Source organism: Colossoma macropomum, unplaced genomic scaffold, assembly GCF_904425465.1.
Source record: "Colossoma macropomum unplaced genomic scaffold, Colossoma_macropomum, whole genome shotgun sequence".
Taxonomy (NCBI): domain Eukaryota; kingdom Metazoa; phylum Chordata; class Actinopteri; order Characiformes; family Serrasalmidae; genus Colossoma; species Colossoma macropomum.
In genome coordinates, this window is record NW_023494795.1 from 6,109,429 (window position 1) to 6,130,305 (window position 20,877).

Sequence of the window (20,877 nt, forward strand, 5' to 3'; positions counted from 1 at the left end):
CCAGTCACTCCATTCACAATGCTGTACAGTACCGGAATGTGCAAATATACTTTAGGCCTTTGTTACATACTCATGTAATTGCAGTAGCCCAGGTATGACATACTTTCTGTGTCCTCTTCATAGGCAGGGCCACGACCTTTGTGGACACCAAGACTTATTGTGTAGCAGTGTACTAAACGAGGGCTTGTTTTGCTGTGTTTTGATTGACAGACTGGGTGGAGTTCAGCCCCTATGAGATTGGCATGGCTAAATATGGCACATTCATGACCCCTGACCTTTTTGGGAGCAAGTTCTTCATGGGAACTGTAGTTAAGAAGTATGAGGAGAACCCTCTGCATTTCTTAATGGGTAAGCTGTCACACCTTTTCTCAGGTAACTTGTTACAGGAACGGAAAACACTTTCCTTTGCAAACAAAAACAGCAACGTGAAACAAGAGGTGAGGGTATTTAGAAAGGAAAGATGATAACACTACTGAGAATTCTCCAGCTGAGCACACACCCCCTGTGTAGAAGGGAGTTTATAGTAAACGCTGGTCAACCGTGGTGCATTTGTGTGGTCAGCCCCCAGTTCCATGAGGGACGAGAAGTTTAAACAAAGCAAACCTCCTCCCCAAACATGCTCGTGGGATAAAGACATGCCTGGGTTTGGAATGAATAGGAGTCTGAGCTGATTCCATCCATTCATTTAGATTAAGAGGCAGTCAATGCTCAGAAGTTACGTTCCTGCAAACATAATAATCTTCCAGCATTTAGTCTTGAGGAGAAATGTGTTTATTAAAGGGACATTTCTGAATAGTTAAATGGTTAAGATGTAAACAAAGAGTGGTCTGATGTAAATTGCTCTCTTCTAGAGAAACTCGACTTGGGCCGTATTACATAAACTTCCTATCTTTTTGTCTTAAGTTCAGTTCTTAAAGGTCAAGATAAGATTTTTCACAAATTCGTATTTCAGAAGCAAATCTGATCTTGATTCAGGAATCTTATCTTATCTTACAGCATCGTTTCTTATCTCAGGTTAGGAAATCTTAACTTACTTGATCGAAGTCGACAATCAACTGTCGTGTCTGTTACCTAGCAACCGACAGCTGAAACATAAACACGTAATCAAAGTAATCCTGCTAGTTAGCCAGACAGCTAACTACCGTTACTATAATACAAAAAAGGTCAAACAAAACTAAAGTGTGTTAAACTGAGAGTTAATAATGTTGTATCAGCGCCCCCTGCTGTTTATCAGAGCGTCGCCGCTCCAGTTTCAGTCTCCATTTCCCAAACGCTTTAGCCGAACGCGCTAATGTTACTCCTCCTAATAAACAGACACATGTTCAGCTCCGTCTCCTCATTATTCACCACCATCACTGTAATATTGTATCTGACGAGTTTTTATCAGACATTAACGCACAAAGGTAATCAGAGGGACGGTGGAGATTGTGTTTTTAAAAAACGCTGTTACAAAAAGGTCAAACCATCGTTCTCAGTGTAGATAAATGTAGCGCCACTATGCTACTTATAGTGAACTGTGCTTTCTGTCACTGCACAAAACAATAGAAACAGACGATTTAAACAGAAGGTCCGACGCTCTGGGGTTTATCTTAAAGTTAGGACGGTATTTAGAAAATTCTGTCTAGTTATGATGTTTCTGTAATACTGTTTTCTTATCTGGAGTTAATGATGAGATTATGAACTTAAGAACTGTTGTTGTGTAAGAGCTTCTGTCCTAAATTCAGTCCTAACTAAAGTTGTCATGGTGACCAAGCAGATAGGATGAGATTTCAGACTTGAGAAGTTTCTGTAATACGGCCCCAGATATCTGAAGCCATTATTGCCTGTAAAGGCTACATTATAGAAAGCTATTAAAAGAATGGTTGTAAATACATGGGCTAAGACCTTGTTATAGAACAGTTTTGAGAAAAAGTTTTAGGCCTAAATCTTTTCTTTTTTTTTAATTCATGCAGGATGGAGAGGTCAGATTCACCACTTTTTTACCGTTATAAGCATTACATACAAGAAGACACGTAGGTTCACTGGTCATAGTAAATAAAATGGCTTTATTTCAGTTGTAGACATCAGGACCCCTGGTTCCTATCACCACCACTGTAAAGGAAAGAGTGGTGACTATATTACACAATTATAAATGTTTACATCTCAACAATTGAATTATGCAGAAATTTTGAACACGGGAATTCCACTTTCAATAAATATTATATCTTTACCTGACCTGAAAAAAATACTTGGACTTAATCATGCAACACAACTCATAAGTGGAGTTGAGCATATATGGACGTTGCTGCCTCAACATAAAATGCAATTACTATTAATGTGGACAGTTAAAGTAAATCTGTAGAATGGTTCAAATACATTGCTTTTACAGTCTGTATATTAGGGATGCACCAATATGGCAATACTTGGCCGATGCCGATTTTCAGTCATTTTCATGTACATATCAGTCAATCCTTATATATTAACATTTATAAAAATGAAATTGGAAATAAATTCACCCAGTAAATATTATATATGCATTTTATAAATGCACTATTAGCATCACAGAGAAATAAACATTTATTTCTATAGTAAAAGTAATAAAATGCTGAAATTTCAGCGCAGTATCCCAGCCTCGCCTAAACGTTCTGCTCCTCCAGAGTACGTCATCAGATATCAGTTTAAAATATCAGCTAATTCTGAAAATGCTGGTAACATTAGATGAATTGTATATGCTATATCAGTATTATGATATTGTTGTGCATCCCTACTACACATACTTTGGCATAGTCCCTCTTAAATACACTCTTATACACACTAAAGCTAAAGTTCACCTCATGTTTGCTGGATAAGTGCACCTGGCTTACGTCCAGTGGTAGCTCTGAAAGCACCAGCTTAATGGTGATTATTCTGTAGTGCTACACTTTTCAGTTTATAAGTCAAACAATCCCCTTGGTTTATTTTTATAACCTATTCAACTCCTTGAGACCACCAGTGGTTCCAAAACACACTTCATCATATTCTTCATAACTTTCATATTTCATAAGCTACATTCAGATGGTGGGGGTCGTATGAGAGCTGTAACTGTCTTCTTTCCAGTCAGATAGAAGGGTGATGTATTTTTAAACCCTTATAATAAAAGAAGCTGAACTCACAATGTTTTGTTTACTGAAAGTCGACCCATTTTTCCACAAATCTGGGCTATAAACTATAAACAGATGGCGTCTCTTCAGTGATCTGCTCTGTAAACATTATTTTTATGAAATAATACAAAGAGCGTCTAAGATTTTTGGCTTTCAGCAGTAAATTGTAAGCATATAGCAATATGTGTGATCATAAAACACATGTTCTGTTAATTTGAGTAGAGCTTAAAATAAATAAATAAATAAATAAAATGAAAATTTACATTTATTTCATGCAGTTACTGAATAATTTGCCTTACGATTTGGTCATGTAAATTCAGACGGAAAAACCAAAATACACCCTGGTGAATAAGAGGTTAGTATGTATAGTTTAGATCTTTGGTTTGTGGTATTTGCAAACCACATGTATTTTTTTTTTTTTTCATTTTAAGCTTGTTTGAGCAAAAATACAAAAAGCAGAAGACTAGGTTGTCATTCATGTGGTAACTTAGACTATACATATATGTGTGTTCTTCAGGGGTGTGGGGCAGTGCCTTCTCCATCCTCTTCAACAGAGTGCTGGGGGTGAAGGACGTGCCTGGTGGAAGCACCATGGAGGAGGAGCTGGGTAAGAAGCAGGCGGATCTTCTCACAGTAACTCAAGTTTTCCTACCGACCAGACCAGGAGCAGTGTAACACTGCAACAAACTGGCGTCAGAGGTCACTGGACGTAATCGCCAAGTGTGTTTACTTAGGCTTTTCCAGGAAAGGTCGGCTCAGGTAGCAGTGTTAAAAAAGGAGAATCCAGAATCGTTACGCAAAAACACAAGCAGACCAGGTCAAAGACAGCGGTGTACTAGAGCTACCTGGAGAACACAGAAACACTAGAAAAAGGAGAACAAGGAAAATACGAACACGGCTTTCTGGTGTTCTATATGCAAGACGCACAGGAAATCAGCAGTACAGTTAATGTGCTGATAACAGGCAGGAAGACCGTGGTTGAGCAAAGCAGTCTGATATAAAATAAACAGTCAAAATACTTTCTAATCACTGCCATTTCCTGAAGCATAGAGTACATTGTCCCTTCCAGGACCTGCCAGCAGTCTGAACATGTGCTATATGTAATTTAGCAGTTCATATACTGGGAATAAAATAAGCCTGGAATTTTAAGGGGTTGCTAAATGAACAGTTTGGTAAAAAATGAATCATTAACAATCTAACAAAACTGAATGAAACAGTTATTTATAAATGCTTATAAATGCTAAATAAATGAATAACCATTAATAATTAGTCCAGCCCAGGCAGCCTATAAAATAAGATACAATATCAAATATATATTGCTAAACTGTTTTACGTTGAATATATGTTTATAATCTACAGGGTGATTCAAAAAGATTCATCCAATTTCAAAATTATTTATTTCACTTGTAAATCATCATCATCAATGCAGTGAACCGTAAATGGTTTAAATGAGCATAAAGTTTATTATGTAATTGTACGAGGTCTCAGTATGAACCTCCTCCAGCTGTACAGACAACATCAACACCATAGTCAAACTCATCCCATACTGGATTGAGCATGTCGGGTGTCGCTGCACTCACGGCTCTTTCAGAACGCTTTCTGCTCAGGGGTCTAATCTCCTCTCAGACTGAAGGGAGCCGTCTTCCACTGACAGTCAGAAACTCTATGACCCCCTCTTTCAATTGGTATGTGATTGGTTCCTAGGCGCCTCACGGTTGTGAGAATATGACGCTTTGAACCTTGTATTATAAGCCTTTTGAAACTGAATGGCTATTGTTTGCTTAAAAAAGATGCATGACAGTTGACAAATTCTTGTCATCGCATTACAGTTACTGACTTAAAGGTGAATTTCGCCCATTTATCCAGTGTTTCACCTAATTCAATCATTGGCCACGTTCACATTACCAGGTTGAAGTGGCCCAAATCCTATTTTCTGCCCTAATGTGACTCAGATCTGATGTTTTCAGGGCTGTGTGGACACAAATCTGATCTCTTCAAATCCAACCTGAGCCACTTTCATATGTGGTCCTAGATCGGATTCGTATCCGATTAGTGGACATGTGACCTTAATGTGACGCTCAGATCAGAATTCATGTGCTTTCATTCAGCGTTACCATGGCAGCAGCGCCGAACAGAAGTTAAAGCCTGTAAACGGTGGAAAAGCAGCTCATCTCACCTTTTTCTCCTTCGTCTCGCTCTAATAATGAAGCTGAGAGCTGATCAGAGTTAATTATCTTCTCAGCGAAGCTCGTTCTGCTCGTTAGTTTGTGCTGATGATGCTTGTGATTCATTCACGTGACGTTACTGAGTAGGATGAGCTCATGAGGGTCATTTCAGGACGCCGGTTCGTCACATTAATGACAGATTTGAATCACTTACCTAATCGAGTGTGAACCATCCTGTCAGAGAGATCGGATTTGAGCGAAAAATCGGATTCGATCGTTGAGGCTTGTAATGTGAATGGGGTCATAATGTCTACAACACAAGTATAGTCATTTTCTTAACTATCCAAAACAACCAGTGAACCTACGTGTGTCTTGTCTCAGGCAGCACATTCATAACAGTCTCATGTCATTACCTTCTGTGATGCGGCTTTTAGAGGCATTAAACTCTTCAGATGTCTGGTTCCTATCACCTCCACTGTGAACAATTCTGACTCGTTAAGATTCTCTAGAGTGGAGAATTTCACAGCAGACAACTCTGAATGACTTTGTTTACATCTCAACCATATTTTCACTGTAATTTGCGTTTGTGTGTGTGTGTGCTACCAACATTTGCTGACTGTGCGGCTTGGATGATGAATATAAGCGCAAACGCGTGGGCGGCAACGTAAACTCGGCAAACTATCTGTCAAAGCATCTAATCATGCTGACATGAAAGTGGTAGATAAAAGTCCCTGTGCTGAAGAAGAGAGATCCCCAACCTCGTCTATGCAAGCCAGACTGTATTTTCATTCAGAAACAGCTCTGTAAATTTTCTAGTGTCTAAATTTTCTACTTTCTAGTCTCTCGTTTTTAGCTTTTCAAACAGCATCAACAAAATTTAGAATTTTTCAAGCATGACTAGCTTGACTGGCCTTTTAAATGATGTTTACTGTAATTGGCTGTTTTGTTCTAAAACAAGAACTGAAAAGACTTTTCCATCTGGTACAGATTATTTTTGGGTTTTATAGAGTAAAGCAGAAGTAATGAGTAGTTAAATGACTTTTCTTGTCAGAAAGTGGTAGAGTAAGTCATTTCATTACAGTTTAAGAGAAGTGGTGAGTAATGTAGTACTTCATTTTGACCCCAACGTTCCTTTAACGTTCTGTTAAACGTTGTGGTGTTTGAATGTGTTACTAGAACAAATAGGGCAAAAGGAGAGGTATGAGGTGTACTTCCTGTCTGATGATTATCAGATTACTGAGCTGTTGTTTGATCATGTAGACTGTAAAAATAGTTCAGTGTTTAAAAAAAATGGACCTTGTTGCCTTAAACCTGAACTTCTAATGTAAAGTTAACAGAGTTTAAAGCATAGATTATTGTTCTGTTAACTTATTAATTGAAATTCACTTCAGTCAAAATGTTTATGTAACTGGGTTACTCACTTTTTTCACATTTCACTTTTCATTCACATCATTTGGATCATTTTTACAGTCTGCAGGCTTGTGTGGTATCCTAAAGCATCACCATTCGGTTCCTGTAACAGGAGCTAACGCATTCACAGACGACTCTGCCTTTTCTCGCACAGTCTAAAATTATGCAGGAGTCTGATAAGATCGTGATCTCTTTCGCTTTCTGTTGTGAGACGTCGAAAAGGGGCAGCATATGCACAAACCTAATGCTGTTTGCAGAAGCAAGATCGTATACTTCAACAGCATCACGCTGCATTTGACCAAAAATCTAGTGAGTAAATCTAATATTTCCCATTTTGAGGTGGTTGTAGGAATATGATAAGATTATATTATATATTAAGATTATATATTATATCTTTTTCTGGACATTTTTTACTTATTTTTATTAAACTTTTTAAGTGAAATTATCTTAATATATTGGCAGAAAATTATGCTTATTTTAAGAAATATGCTTCTGTACATCTGCCAATATATTGAGATCATTTTACCAAATAAAATGAATTAAGATACGTAAATAATATCTAGAAGAAATCCTGCAATCACATCACAAAATGAGAAGTATTAGATACAGGGTGATTTAAAAAGACTCATTTGATTTCAAAATGATTTATTTCACTTGTAAATCGTTACAGATCAATGCAGTGAACTGTAAATGGTTTAAATGAGCATAAAGTTTATTATGTAATTGTACAAGGTCTCAGTATGAACCTCCTCCAGCTGTACAGACAACATCAACACCATAGTCAAACTCATCCCATACTGGATTGAGCGTGTCGGGTGTCGCTGCACTCACGGCTCTTTCAGTGCGATTTCGGAGATCATCCAGTGTTGTGGAACCAACGACGAACGCTCTGAGCTGTTGGAGCTTCACTGACCACAAAAATCACACTGCACAGTTATGACGGATTCACTCTTATTGAAGTGGAGAACGCAGAACGCTTTCTGCTCAGGGGTCTCATCTCCTCTCAGACTGAAGGGAGCTGTCTTCTGGTGACAGTCAGAAACTCTATGACCCCCTCTTACATCTTGATTGGTTCCTAAGCACCTCACGGTTGTAAAAATATGGCGCTTTGAAATCGGATGAATCTTTTTGAATCACCCTGTATATCGACTAAATTTAAGCTGATTTCACTTGGTAAGATATTATTTTTTGCAGTGTTAGCAGTCGAACCTCTAAGTATTAGAATTTCTGTATTAAGGCCAATGAATATCACTCAACAGTGGTTGTGCTTGTTTGTCTCACAGAACAGATAAAGCCGCAGCATATCGTAGGGGAAGACAGCCTAGATGATGAAGAACCACGCAAAGGTAAGAAATTTCGCTACGCCTGCCACGACACTGTACTTGAGACAGGACGAGAAAAATCATGGCTTGGTTTGAGCGCTTTTCTCTAAACGTTCCCTTCCTAGCTGGAGTGGAGGATGACCATCGGCATGCTCAGGCCAGCTGGATACAGCGCATGGTCACCTCGCTGTTCAGCGACTCCAGCCTGTTCAACACGCGCGAGGGCCGAGCCGGAAAAGTGCACAACTTCATGCTGGGCCTCAACCTGAACGCTAGCATTCCCTACTCGCCTTTCACTGAGATCCTGACCCCAAACAGTCCTGAAGAGGAAGTAGACGCTGTCACAGGTTGGGGATTATGTCCAGCGCAATAAGCTCTTCTGATCTTAAATGGAACGGCTCACTCAGAAATACACTATGATTTTATTTTATTTTTTACAGTAATGTAGTAAACAGTAAATTAAAGCTGTTGAAGAACCAGTCAGCTATATGATTGGTACAATGCTAACTGGTCCCTGCTAGTTTTCATCTGTCAGTCATCATCCTTAAGCGTTAAGAATCCTTTTTTAAACATGCAGTTTGTTTGAAATAGTATTTGTTTGTAATAGTAATCTGGCATACTATACTTAAGTACTGTAGTTATTATAGTATTACAGTAATTACAGTAGTAATTTGATAGTGGCTTTTGTCTCCCCATCTATCTAACCTCTGTTTTTGGCCTCTCTCTCTCTCTGCTTTGTGAAAATGACTCAGACCCAGACGAGTTTGACCGCATCTATGAGCCGCTAGACGTGAAAAGCAAGAAAATCCATGTCGTGGACAGCGGCTTGACCTTTAACCTCCCCTATCCTTTGATTCTGAGACCTCAAAGAGGCGTTGACCTCATTATCTCCTTCGACTTCTCAGCCCGGCCCAGTGACTCAAGCCCCCCTTTTAAGGTTATTACGTACATGCACACGCATCAAAATATAAGATAAACACCTCAGACGCTGATTCACACACAGACACGCTATTAAAAATCTCTTTGAATAAAAAGATCAAATAGAAATAGATCCTAATAAAAGCCTAATAAGATTGCTCTTAATGTAAGGACCACACACTGAGTGAGGCACCTTTTAACAGCATCCCTTAAGCAGTGAACAGATAAGCTCTGTTGCTGGGGCTCATGTTCAGATCATAGCAGTGACCATGATCAGAGGTTAGTCCCTAAAAGCAGGGGTTCTTTACCTTTTGCACCCCAGGGCCCACCTGTTTATGACTATAAAGCATATCGGCCCACAGAAAAACTAAAATCAACTTTTTTTTAAATAGTTTTCTTTTTTTTCTTAATTCCTCAAACGGAAAACCTGTGAATTAAGGCCTGAAAATGATCAGATCATCCGTTTCACTTCAATCACAGAAACCAAAATTTGCAGTTATGTTAAAAAACATAACATTAAAAAAAAGCTTATATTTGAAGAGATGTCAAAAAAGTGTGCAAAAATAAAAAAGGACGGAGATTTGGAGCTGCAGTCCATCGCGATTTCACTGAAAATACTCTTGCGGCTCCCACAGGAGTCACTGTTTAGTCTGGAGTCTCGTTAGTTTTCAGGGTTTTAGGGCCTCATTTGAAATAAACCTCACTCCACTCAGTCAGCTTTTGGATCAGTCGTCACAGTCAACAGTGATGATAAACCTCACTTGATCTCTGCTTCTTTGTCATTCGTTTATCAAGTTGAGTTTAACTCTGGTCGCTGATGTTTGGCCAGAAATCAAACACAGATCTTCGCTGTTTTTTATCGGCTCGTCTGTCGTTTTTAGCAGCTGCAGCTCGGACTGCAGGAACGAAATGAAAGCAATAAGTCAGACGTTAAAACAGGCAGATTATACTATCACCATCTCCTCTCAGACTGAAGGGGGCCATCTTCCGGTGACAGTCAGAAACTCTATGACCCCCTCTTTCAATTGGTATGTGATTGGTTCCTAGGCGCCTCACGGTTGTAAAAATATGGCGCTTTGGAATCGGATGAATCTTTTTGAATCACCCTGTATCATACTAAAGTGAAAAATAAGATAAAAATATAAACTCTATCCTTCACAAAAATTAACAATATAATGGATTATTAATAAATAAAAGCAAAAATATTTACACTGTAAGGATATTTTACCCGAATTTCACATGGAGTTTTGCATGAGGTACAGATTTTTGTTACACATGGGATGGTGATATAAACATTATAAATAGAAAAGCAAAAAATCTTTACACTGTAGAGATATTTTACAGGTATTCCACATTGAATATTGATTATATTGCACACAGGAAATGGTGATGAATTCACAGTTTATGTTCTGTAGATGTGTGAAGTCTAGTGGGTTGTGGAGGAGGTTCTACTGGGAGCAAATGCTGGTTGTACAGTCTAACAGCAGCAGGAAGGAAGGACCTGCAATAGCCTCCTTCACAGACTTGGGGTGAATCAGCCTGTCAATGAAGGAGCTGCCCAGTGCTGCCAGAGTCTCAGTCATGTGGTGGGAGCTGTTCTCCAGCATGGATGATAGTCTGGCTAACATCCTCCTGTCTCCCACCACCTGCACTGGGTCTAGGGGGCTTCCCAGGACAGAGCTGGCCCTCTTAATGAGTCTGTCAGGTCTCTTCCTTCCTGTCCGCAGTTGAGATGCTGCTACCCCAGCAGACCATCCCCATACTACTATGAAACTAACAACTAATCTATTTCTTTAAAATAAACTAGCTTATCTACATTATGAGACTGAACAACTGAAGTGTGGGTCAACATACCGGCCTTTACAATGTAAGAAGTTAAGAGGGACAAATAGCTTTGTTGAGTCAAGAGCTCTTCAAGTGCTGTATTATTGCTCTTGGCAATGCTGTGTGATCAAAGCTGTTTTTCAAGTTCTGCATGTGTACAATCCCAGTGCACTTTGTGCCATTAAGAGATTGCAGAGCGCACTCTGGAAACGCATGTACAGAAAACTTGCGTCAAAAACAGATGTCAGATGACATCAGCAAAGAAGAAACACGTTCAATCATCCATCTAAACCGCTTATCCTTCTGGGTCGCGGTGGGGTGCTGGAGCCTATCCCAGCTGTCATTGGGCGGAAGGCAAGATACACCCTGGACAGGTCGCCAGTCCATCACAGGGTAGACAGACATACACATTCAGACCTAGGGGGCAATCCAGTATGTCCAATCAGCCTGACTGCATGTTTTTGGACTGTGGTAGGAAACCGGAGTACCCGGAGGAAACCGACGCAGACACAGGGAGAACAGACAAACTCCACACAGAAATGACCCTGGTCGCCCGGCCGGGAATCGAACCCAGACCATTCTTGCTGTGAGGCGACAGCGCTACCCACTATATTTAAATCTAATTTTGAAAATGTGTTTGTTTCTCTACAGGAGCTTTTGCTGGCGGAGAAATGGGCACGCATGAACAAGCTTCCATTCCCCAAAATTGACCCCAAAGTGTTTGACCGGGAAGGGATGAAAGAGTGCTACGTCTTTAAGCCCAGAAAGGGTGACAAGAACTGTCCCACTGTCATCCATTTTGTCTTGGTTAACATAGACTTCAGGAAGTTTAAAGCCCCAGGTAAGAGTGTGTGTATATAAGCAAATGTCAGTTAAGCCTTAAAATCCTGATCTTATTACATGTTAAGGCTTATTGTTTTGCATCTACATGGACTACAATGCAAACTGGCTGGTGTTAGGGTGCCTACACACTAGACAACGCCAAGGCGGAGCGGTAGACGCAGACGCATGCAGATCTTGTCCGTCTAGGAGGCCTGTACACGGCTGGAGTGGGGTGGAGTTTGTACAGTTCGAAATCCAGCGGAAAACAAAACATTTGGACCAGAAACAAAGAAATACAGGCCATCGAAAGAAAATGTTGGCGATGGCCAGGGTTGGGATAGCTACTGAAAAATTAGTAGTTTCCCAAAATTTGTAGCTGCTACAATTTAGCTACTTTTCAAGAAAGAGTAGTCGCTACTTTGTAGCTACTTTTTGAAAAGTAGTGCACTACTTTTTAGTTACTTTCAAAGCGCGACTGTGAGAATGTTTGTGAATCTCCACCTGACACACCAATCAAGCCCAACTGACAGTGTGAACAAGACACTGCATTTAGTCACATACCAGAAAGAAAAATACAATTAAAAAGCTGAAAATATACAAAAACATCATCAAAAAGTGCATTTAAGTGTAACCAACAGTAAAAACTTACACAACCAAAGACATGATATCCAACAAGAATATAGACTAAGTAACCTAAGTAACCTGGAAATCATTCCTAACAAAAATCTACAGAAATATCTGCATAAAAACCAAACCAAATTTTGTACACAGCACTGTCAACTGCTGAAATAAAACTGCTCCAATTGAAACACTTCAGCGAGATGTACAGTCGTGACATTCAGAGTCCTTTGTTAAACTTCAGTAACACTTCAGCCTCAAAACTCTCATCTTTGACCCTGGTTCTGTTTGGGGTGAGAATCAGGCCTGAATAATCTCTCCACTGCTGCAGAGCTGCTGCGGCTCCACAGCAGAACTAGATCTTTCGGTAAAATATCATAATAATCCTCCTTTACTGTAAAATCGTTATAACACACAGTTCTAACACAGTTTTCACAGTAAATGGTCTTAAACACTGGAGTTAACGCATAACTGCTAATTCACCAACCTTTAACACTGAAGACTGACGCGCAGACTGCTGGACACACAGCAACGCAAACAACGAAACGGCAAAGAGAAAGATTTAAGATGAACATCGATACTTTGGAGATGAATGGACTTATTTGCATTTATAAGCACTCAGCTGGTTTCCTCATATGTTTAATCTGCAACAACAAGTCGCTTCTCTTTCTCCAGCTTCTCGTTCGAATTGTCCCGTTCCAGCAGTACAATCTGGTGCCTGAAGCACCATTTAAGGTGGAACAGGACGATTCAAACGAGAAGCAGGAGAATGAGAAGCGACTTCAGCCTCGTAAAAAGTCGAACATTGAGAGACATTTTATAAGAAACTCGCGGAAAAGTTAGCTGACCTAAAGGTTAAAGCAGAGCAAGTAAGTGTTTTTGTTTATATTTTAGCCTGTACTAGGACATCAGCACATACTGAGACATACTTACAGCCAAGATGGTAAAACGGACATAAAGTGTTGTGGCTCAATGTGGTTTGCTTTTTGTTGAAAGGACAAAATGGCTCTTCTTAACATTTTGGTTGCGACCCCTGAGCTAAGCATACCAGTAAGGGCTGATAAGCGCATGACCGTTTGCTCTAACTGTCTGCGCCTCAGTCAGGATTGCACAGTCACCACCAGCCCAGTTAACGGCCGCATTCTGTGGTTCAGATTTTGCACGGATTCTCTGAAGCCTGTAGCGAAAATATGTAGCGGCTACAGCTATTAGCTACAAAAATCTGTTGTTAGCTACAAAAAGTAGCGCGCTACTTAGCTACTCCCCCATCCCTTGCGATGGCCAGGTACAGAGCCAAGCACAACAGTCACAAAGGCAAAGAAGTCATATAGAACAGTTAAAGAGCCCATAGCTCATATCTTCTGCCTGCACGTTTCTATTGGTTGACGTGCCTCCACATCACAATGCATTGCAGCAGAAGTTGAAATGGTTTGGACCTTTTTTCACTGCATACAGACACGTTTCTTGTCCGACTGACTGAGTATGTAGACACCCTTATTCCTAGATTTAAGAACTGTGTTATAGAAGATTATGGTAGCCATTTAAGGGGTTAAATAATCTCACTTACACCTATTTCTGACAAGTCTACCTTACCCTGTCCTGGATTTTAAAGCTTATACCTTACTGTGCAAAAATCAGAGACCACACTTTATTTATTTAATTTCCACTCAAAACGGTCGGGTTAAATTTATTTTACATTTTTCTGAAGATGCCCGATATGAGGTAATCCTCCTGCATGAGGAGGGGGAAGGTCAAAGGAGTAAAAAAAAGATTAAAAGTAGAGAAAATGGGACTCCTAGCAACCGTGCAGGACCTGGTAGATCATCAAACTATCACCATCAGATAAACAATATTTACAGCTTTGAGAAAGGGGAGAAAGTCAAGCTCCCACAGGTCCTGTCCATCCTTCCACTGTGAGAAGACAGCTCAACACTGTGAGTCTGAAAGGATGTGTAGCTGTCAAGAAGCCGTTACTAAGAAAAAGAAACAGGCAAAAAAGAAGAAAATCTGTAAATCAAACAAAGAAGCTGCTGCAGTTCTCAGAACAACAGACTGACCACCCCAGAGTCCAGACCTCAACATCACCGATTATGTTTGGGATTACTTGTGAGAAGCAGAAAATGCAACCAGCTTCTGAGACTGAACTTTAGAGGTGTGGAAAAACATCCCTTCAGATTTCTTTGAGAATCTGACAGCAAGCCTCTCACTGAATACTGCAAAAATGTGAAATCAGATGAAGCTGTTGAGGCTTCTGTGTGATTTTCTGTTAAATATGTTTTTTTTTGTTTCTTGCTTTTTTTCTGAATTTGAAAAATGTAAAGCTTGTTGTTTTGACTGGACATTAACCTTTGTGTGGTGTTGGGGTCTGTGGGACCCAGTTTCAATGCTTACAAAATGAAAAAAATGATGTGAACATATAAAATAACCCATTTTCAGTGTCTTCACTCTGTTCACCCCCCACACATTTATATTACACATGTGGTGTTGGGTGAACCTGCGGGGAGTAAAAGTGTGGAGGTGCTGTGTCCTTCACTCTGTTCTCCTCCTACATGGCCTGCTGTTAGTGTGTGTGTGTGTGTGTGTGTGTGTGTGTGTCTTTGTGTGTGTGTGTGTTTGTATGTGTGTGTGTGTGTGTGTGTGTATGTGTGTGTGTGTGTGTGTGTGTCTGTGTGAGGGTGGACAACAAGGACAGGCTGCTGAGTGGCTACAGCTGCTAAAGGAGAACCCTACTCTGGACACTTGTGATATTTTAAACATCTGGTATTTTTACATAAATTGTTATGACTGTATTGATTTAAAAACACTAATGTGGTGGGTCCAGCAGACCACTGAGTAACAACCACATCAACACCACTCAAGGGTTAAATAAATTAAAGGGTCTCTGACTTTTGCACAGCACTGTTTCCTGTGCAGGTGGTGTTAAGCCGTTTGCATAAAAACTACACGCCTTTGTATAAGCATGTGTTTAGAGAAAGTCGAGAGAGTTTGGGGGGGCAAGGGGGTTGGAGTACATTATGAACAGTCTGGTGAAGCAGGTTATTGGGCAGTAAAGCATGTGTGTAGCAGCTTGAGGAAACAGAATCTGACAGTGACCAGGGAGAGGCCAGAGCAAACACAAATCAAAGACAGACAGAAGAGTGAAAAAAGGGCAAGAGAATGAGGCAATATAACACCATCTCTCAAAGACCACCAGTGCGTGTACAGCTGTGGGCCACGTATGTGTCCTGGTATGTCAGACTGAGTTCGCTAATGTACTTAGAGTACCAGTTCTGTTTCATTCATTGCACTGACAGTCAGTAAGCATGTTTACTGCACTGTAAAACCTGATGAGTTAAGACTCAAATGATTTGAGGAAACTGATTACCTCAAATGTTTCAAGTTCAATTTACACTTAAGTAAATTGAGTAAATTGTACTAACTCCATTTGTTTTGTTGACATTAAAATGACTGAGTATTTAGGACTAATGTTTACGCTGTTCTAAGTCTATATAATTAAGTAATTGTAAATTAAATTCATTATGCTATCATTTTGACAAATTCATATTGTATTGCATTGCAGAGATATGATCATAGACATTCGTAACAATGTCTTGTCCACCTTAAAACCACTACAGACCACCTTACCAAATGCTGACAGTGCAATCCAGAGTACAGACGTAGTCTCTATGGCTTTTAGCCACAGCAGAACCTCAGAACCGCAGAACCGCACTCAGCAGGGAGGAACTTAGTAACTCAGCTCTCTCCACACTGATTTTTGAATTGTGATGCGTGAGTCATAAAAGTTTATAAATCTAGTTGACACAAGGGAAGGGAGGCTGGGGAGAATGACAACACACAGATGGCGAAGAGACACGCCCAATATGTAAATATATGGTACTAAGAGCCAATAGGAGCGATTGAGTTTTACTCAAGAAGGTTGCATTGACCCAACATTTATCAAGTAAAGCTGAGAGTCTAAACTAAACTGCAGTAAGTTTATTCACCTCAAATCCTGGGATCTTTGAGTCTGAAATCATCAAAACAAAGTTATGAAAAAAGTCCAAATAATTTAAATGTAAACATTTATGCTGTTTATCACATTAAGCCAGTCTTTAAAAACAACACGTTATTGGCCTGTTGGTGTTTGCTTGTAAAGTTAAATAAAAATAGTGTTTGTAATGCATTTAAATAAAGTTAGTTTAGCTCTAATTGCTTAACCGATATGCTGAAAAACAATCTTACTCAAAATGACTGAGTTCATTTTTGAGTTCATTTGATTTTCTCAGATTAAGTTACACCGACTTTCTGTAGTATTTAAGATGTATTAACTTAATTCTTTCATTAGGATGTGCAGTGAGTTTTATAGTGTATTATGGGTTATTAAAGATCGTTAGAGTGTTATTAGAGATAACATTGGATTGAGTTTAATGCCAAAAACAAACTTCGAAGTCTTGATCAAATAACAAGCCTTGTTGCTCTTTTTATCTGTTTTAATAACGTCTCTGAATTAATATCAAGTTATAGCTTTGAACACTGAATTGATCTCTAAGCAAAGTTGTTGTGGTGTTTTGCTGAAGGAGTTCCTCGGGAGACGGAACAGGAGAAGGAGTTTGCAGACTTTGACATCTTTGATGATCCTCAGACGCCGTACTCCACCTTTAACTTCCAGTACTCCAACCAGGCTTTCACCCAGCTCCATGACCTCATGGAGTTCAACACACTCAACAACATAGAGGTGAGGGCTCAGCTCAGGGTCATGCTGTCTCGTAACGTCCTGAAAATGCCTTGTACACATCATGTGACAATGTTGAGCCTCTGTGTCAAGGAAACATTATACTAACTGGTATCATTTATCATTTTGGAAGCTTACGATTGTGACTGGGATCCCTAGGGACCCCTGTGGCATAAGCACTGGAGACAAGCCAAACTTCCAGTGCTAGGTACTTACTGTTTTGGACAGAAAAAAAAGGGAGGCATGCATGTTTTCTTTATAAAGCCCATGTGGAAAACTGGGTTTTCTTCACTTATTTAAATAAAAGAGTTTGTATGTAAACAAGGTTAAAGTTTCAAAACATACAGTTCAGTCCTCAGTCCATTTGATTTACACGTAGAAACAAGTGAGGTTTTCACACTAGTTTCTTTGCTAAAGTCTGAACCAGAGTTTTGTGATATGTTTCATTTGAGCCCAGTCCCATTTCTTCTTTTTACCCCTACTCCTTGTTTTTGAGTGTCGCCTTGCCCCCTGGAACTGAGTTACAGGGGTAGTGGTTGAAATCTTCCCTCTGAAATGGGACCCTCAAATAAAAAGAGCATCACTTCATTAACAGCTACCAGCGCTGCTCTGTAGGAGACCCTGCCAGTCTGCAGTGACAGCAGAGGAGGGTAAAGTTCAGCTCCTCACTGCTGGGCTTTAGTTACATTTAGGGCATCAATGCCTTCAAAGAGGGGGGCAATTATTTATTATCACCCACCCCTAATTCTTCAGTGATATGAAGCTGAAGTCAGATATTCACCAGCTTCTTGTTCGAATTTTCCCGTTCCACCTTAAATGGAGCAGCAGTCACATTCTGGCTTCAGGCATCAGAACTGCTGGACTATTTAAGGTGGAACTGGAAAGTTAGCTACCTAGCTACCGAGACATTAGCATGCTATTAGCGATTTTTATGCTTGTTATGATGAAAAGGGCCATAATACACTGAAACGACATTAAACTAAGATAATACAGTGGTTATCGTAATTTTTTAACTGAGAAAATTCCCACATTTGTGGGTTTCTTTGGTTTCTTGTTCTCCATCTTGCTGGTTTTTCTATTTTTCTCATATCTCTCTGTTTGGAGTCTCTGAAAAACCTCAGTTTGGAGGGTCATGTAGCCCCAACACTTCACCCCACCCCTCTACCTCAACAAAATCGGGACACCCTACCCCTAGACGTGAACGCGCAAAACAGAGGGGTAAGGGCTGAGTGGGAGGGGCGAGGGGTGAAATGGGACTGGGCCTTGGTTTGGTTGGTTTCACACTATAACAGTGTGGCATGTGCCCGGCCCCTGGGCCCCGTCATCGGCTGCGAGAGCCGGCAGGAAGGTGGGGCCTGAACACTCAGCGGCGACGAACCTTGCCAAGGGCAGCAGGGAGAGAGCCGTGAGTGGGGAGGGGGCGGAGCGCAAAGCCCGAGCTCCCCCGACAGACACGGGTCACGCGAGTGATGGCGTGAGGAGGAGGACGATGGTGCCGGCCACGGGAGGCACCAAGGCAAGGAGCGAGTCCTGAGCTCCACCGCCCTGGGCCCCGCCCCCTGTGCCGCAGTGAGGCTGCTTCAGGATACCTTACGTTCGACCCGGGTGGCCGAGCTGCAAGCTGGGGGCGGGGACGGGGAGGCGGAGCAGTGAGTTCTCGTTCCTGGGGTCTCCCTTCCTGCCGGCTCTCGCGGCCGTCATCGTCGGGGCCCGGGGGGCGGGCGCATGCCACACAGGGAGTGCTCTGTTACAAAACACTCCTAGTAACATCCTGTTTGAGACTTTTGTTAAGTTTATTAGTTTATTGTTACTAGTTTTTGGCTATTTTAGTGTATTTGTTGTTTCACCCACTGTCCCATTTTCTCCCCAGGTGATTAAAGAGGCCATAAAAGACAGCATTGTGTACAGGAAGGAGAATCGAACTCGCTGCTCCGTGTCCCTCTCCCTCAGTGAGATCCAGAACAAGAGGTTTCTGAAGAGAGATACCAGGGGACAGGCCCATAAGTGAATCAGAGGAGGATTCTGACACGTCAGCCGTAGGTGTTGCAGGACAAGCCGTTTCTGGGAATACAAGTTCTTTGGGAAAGAGTTACCACTGACGTTACTGCCTAATTATCAATATCTGCTCTAACTGAATTCTAAATTATTTCAAATAATTGGGCTTTGCCTGAGGAAAAAAACTGCACCTTGTTCCACAACACAGGTGTCACAGGTGTTGCATGTTTACAGATGTCGCACATCTCATTGAGCACATTTCGCTTTTTTATTCACTTACATCTCCATGAAATGTGAATTAAGAAACTCGGTACAGTTACTCATGAAACAGACAACTCAAGGAGTTCTCAGCCATGGAATCGGAGACTGATGCGACTTTAGGGCTTGAGGCTGTAGCCTTTTAAAAGTCCTACTAAAGAATGCTAAGGTTCAGAAGTAGTAGTGCGAGTGCACTGGGACTCCTAAGTGCATTCGAATTGTAAACAAACCTTCATGATAAACCTTCTCAATCAAGTCTCTCTGCACTGGTGTACAGTAGCAGTGCTTCCCTTGTATTAATTATTATTTTACTTTTATTTGTTTGCATAATTCGATCATTAAGATTTCATTCATAAGAAGTCCTTCAGAGTGTTTTGGGGTGAAACGGTGGATTGTAAACTTGCTGACTTTGGGATTTCTTTACAGTGGTAGCGATAGGAACCTGGGGTCGTATTACAGAAACCTCCTATCTTTGCTGTCTTAAGTTAAGGTCTGACTGGTCAAGATAGGATTTTTCACCAGTTTGTATTACAGAAGCAAAACTTATCTTAATTTAAGAATCTTATCTTATCTTACAGCATCTTTTCTTACCTCAAGTTAGGAAATCTTAACTTACTCGATCGACACTATCGTGTCTGTTGCCTAGCAACCGACCATATGCGCAGAGTTGAAATTTAAAACGTAATCCAGTTAGTTAGCCAGACAGCTAACGTTAGCTACCGTTACTGATGTAACAAAGGTCAAATAAAACTAAAGCATGATAAACTGTAAGTTGTGATTACTGTGAGAGCGCCCCCTGCTGTTTATCAGAGCGTCGCCGCTCTGCAGTTTCAGTCTCCATTTCCCAAACGGTTTAGCCGAGCGCGCTAACGTTATTCCTCCTAATAAACAGACACAAAACAATAGAAACAGAACTTAAAACAGAAGCTGTCTTAAAGTTAGGAGAGTATTTAGGAGGTTTAGTCTAGTTAGGACGTTTCTGCAATACTGTTTTCTTATCTGGAGTTAGGATAAGATTAAGAACTGTTGTTGTGTAAGAGCTTCTGTCCTAAATTCAGTCCCTAACTAAAGTTGCCATGGTGACCAAGCAGATAAGATAAGATTTCAGACCTAAGTCGTTTCTGCACTATGGCCCCAGAGGTTTTAGTGTCTGTTTTATTTGCTATCAAGAACATAAACGTCTTCTGAGTTTATATGTAATATTTATTATATTTATTATTAATGCTGTATCTGAAAAATGCTCTTATAACAGTCTTAATAAATATATAGTCTTATAAATAATCTTTGGACACTATTTTGCCTTTCAGTGCCCTGCATGTACCTCTCTGTCCTGCATAAGTGTGAAAATTATGTTTTAGACCAAACCCTTGCAGCATAATTATCATAAAAACAATGTCTGGAGGATCAGGCAGCATAAATGTAGCCATTTCATTTAATAGCTTTTGTTTGGAGCTTTTAGAGACATTAAACTCTTCAGACATTTGGAGCCGGATTCACGAAAGCTTTCCTAAGAAAAAACTTGTCCTTAAGACAAACACTAAGAATGTTCTGAAATTCTCAAATATTCTCTGAAAATAATTATTTTCTTCATTGTTTTCTTATGCAGACTATGTTGCATTTTACCACGTACCATAAACGAGATCAGTTCTGAACTGTATTAACTGTTATTTCCGTTATTTAGTTTAATCCACTCAGAGGAGCAAAACAGAGCAAAA

At 40.4% G+C, this 20,877-nt stretch overlaps 1 protein-coding gene across 2 annotated transcripts in view; it reads left to right on the forward strand.

Moving 5' to 3' along the window:
- The window catches only part of pla2g4ab (phospholipase A2, group IVAb (cytosolic, calcium-dependent)), a 53,381-nt gene extending 33,433 nt beyond the window's left edge, over positions 1–19,948 (forward strand). For both annotated transcript variants that reach the window (XM_036581287.1, XM_036581286.1), the window contains exons 11-18: positions 211–348; positions 3,637–3,726; positions 7,978–8,040; positions 8,142–8,363; positions 8,769–8,953; positions 11,410–11,599; positions 16,755–16,912; positions 18,780–19,948. In XM_036581287.1, coding sequence (XP_036437180.1) covers positions 211–348; positions 3,637–3,726; positions 7,978–8,040; positions 8,142–8,363; positions 8,769–8,953; positions 11,410–11,599; positions 16,755–16,912; positions 18,780–18,917 — 1,184 coding nt within the window. In that variant the 3' untranslated portion in view covers positions 18,918–19,948. The remainder of the gene's footprint in view (positions 1–210; positions 349–3,636; positions 3,727–7,977; positions 8,041–8,141; positions 8,364–8,768; positions 8,954–11,409; positions 11,600–16,754; positions 16,913–18,779) is intronic.
- Positions 19,949–20,877: the final 929 nt, after the last annotated feature.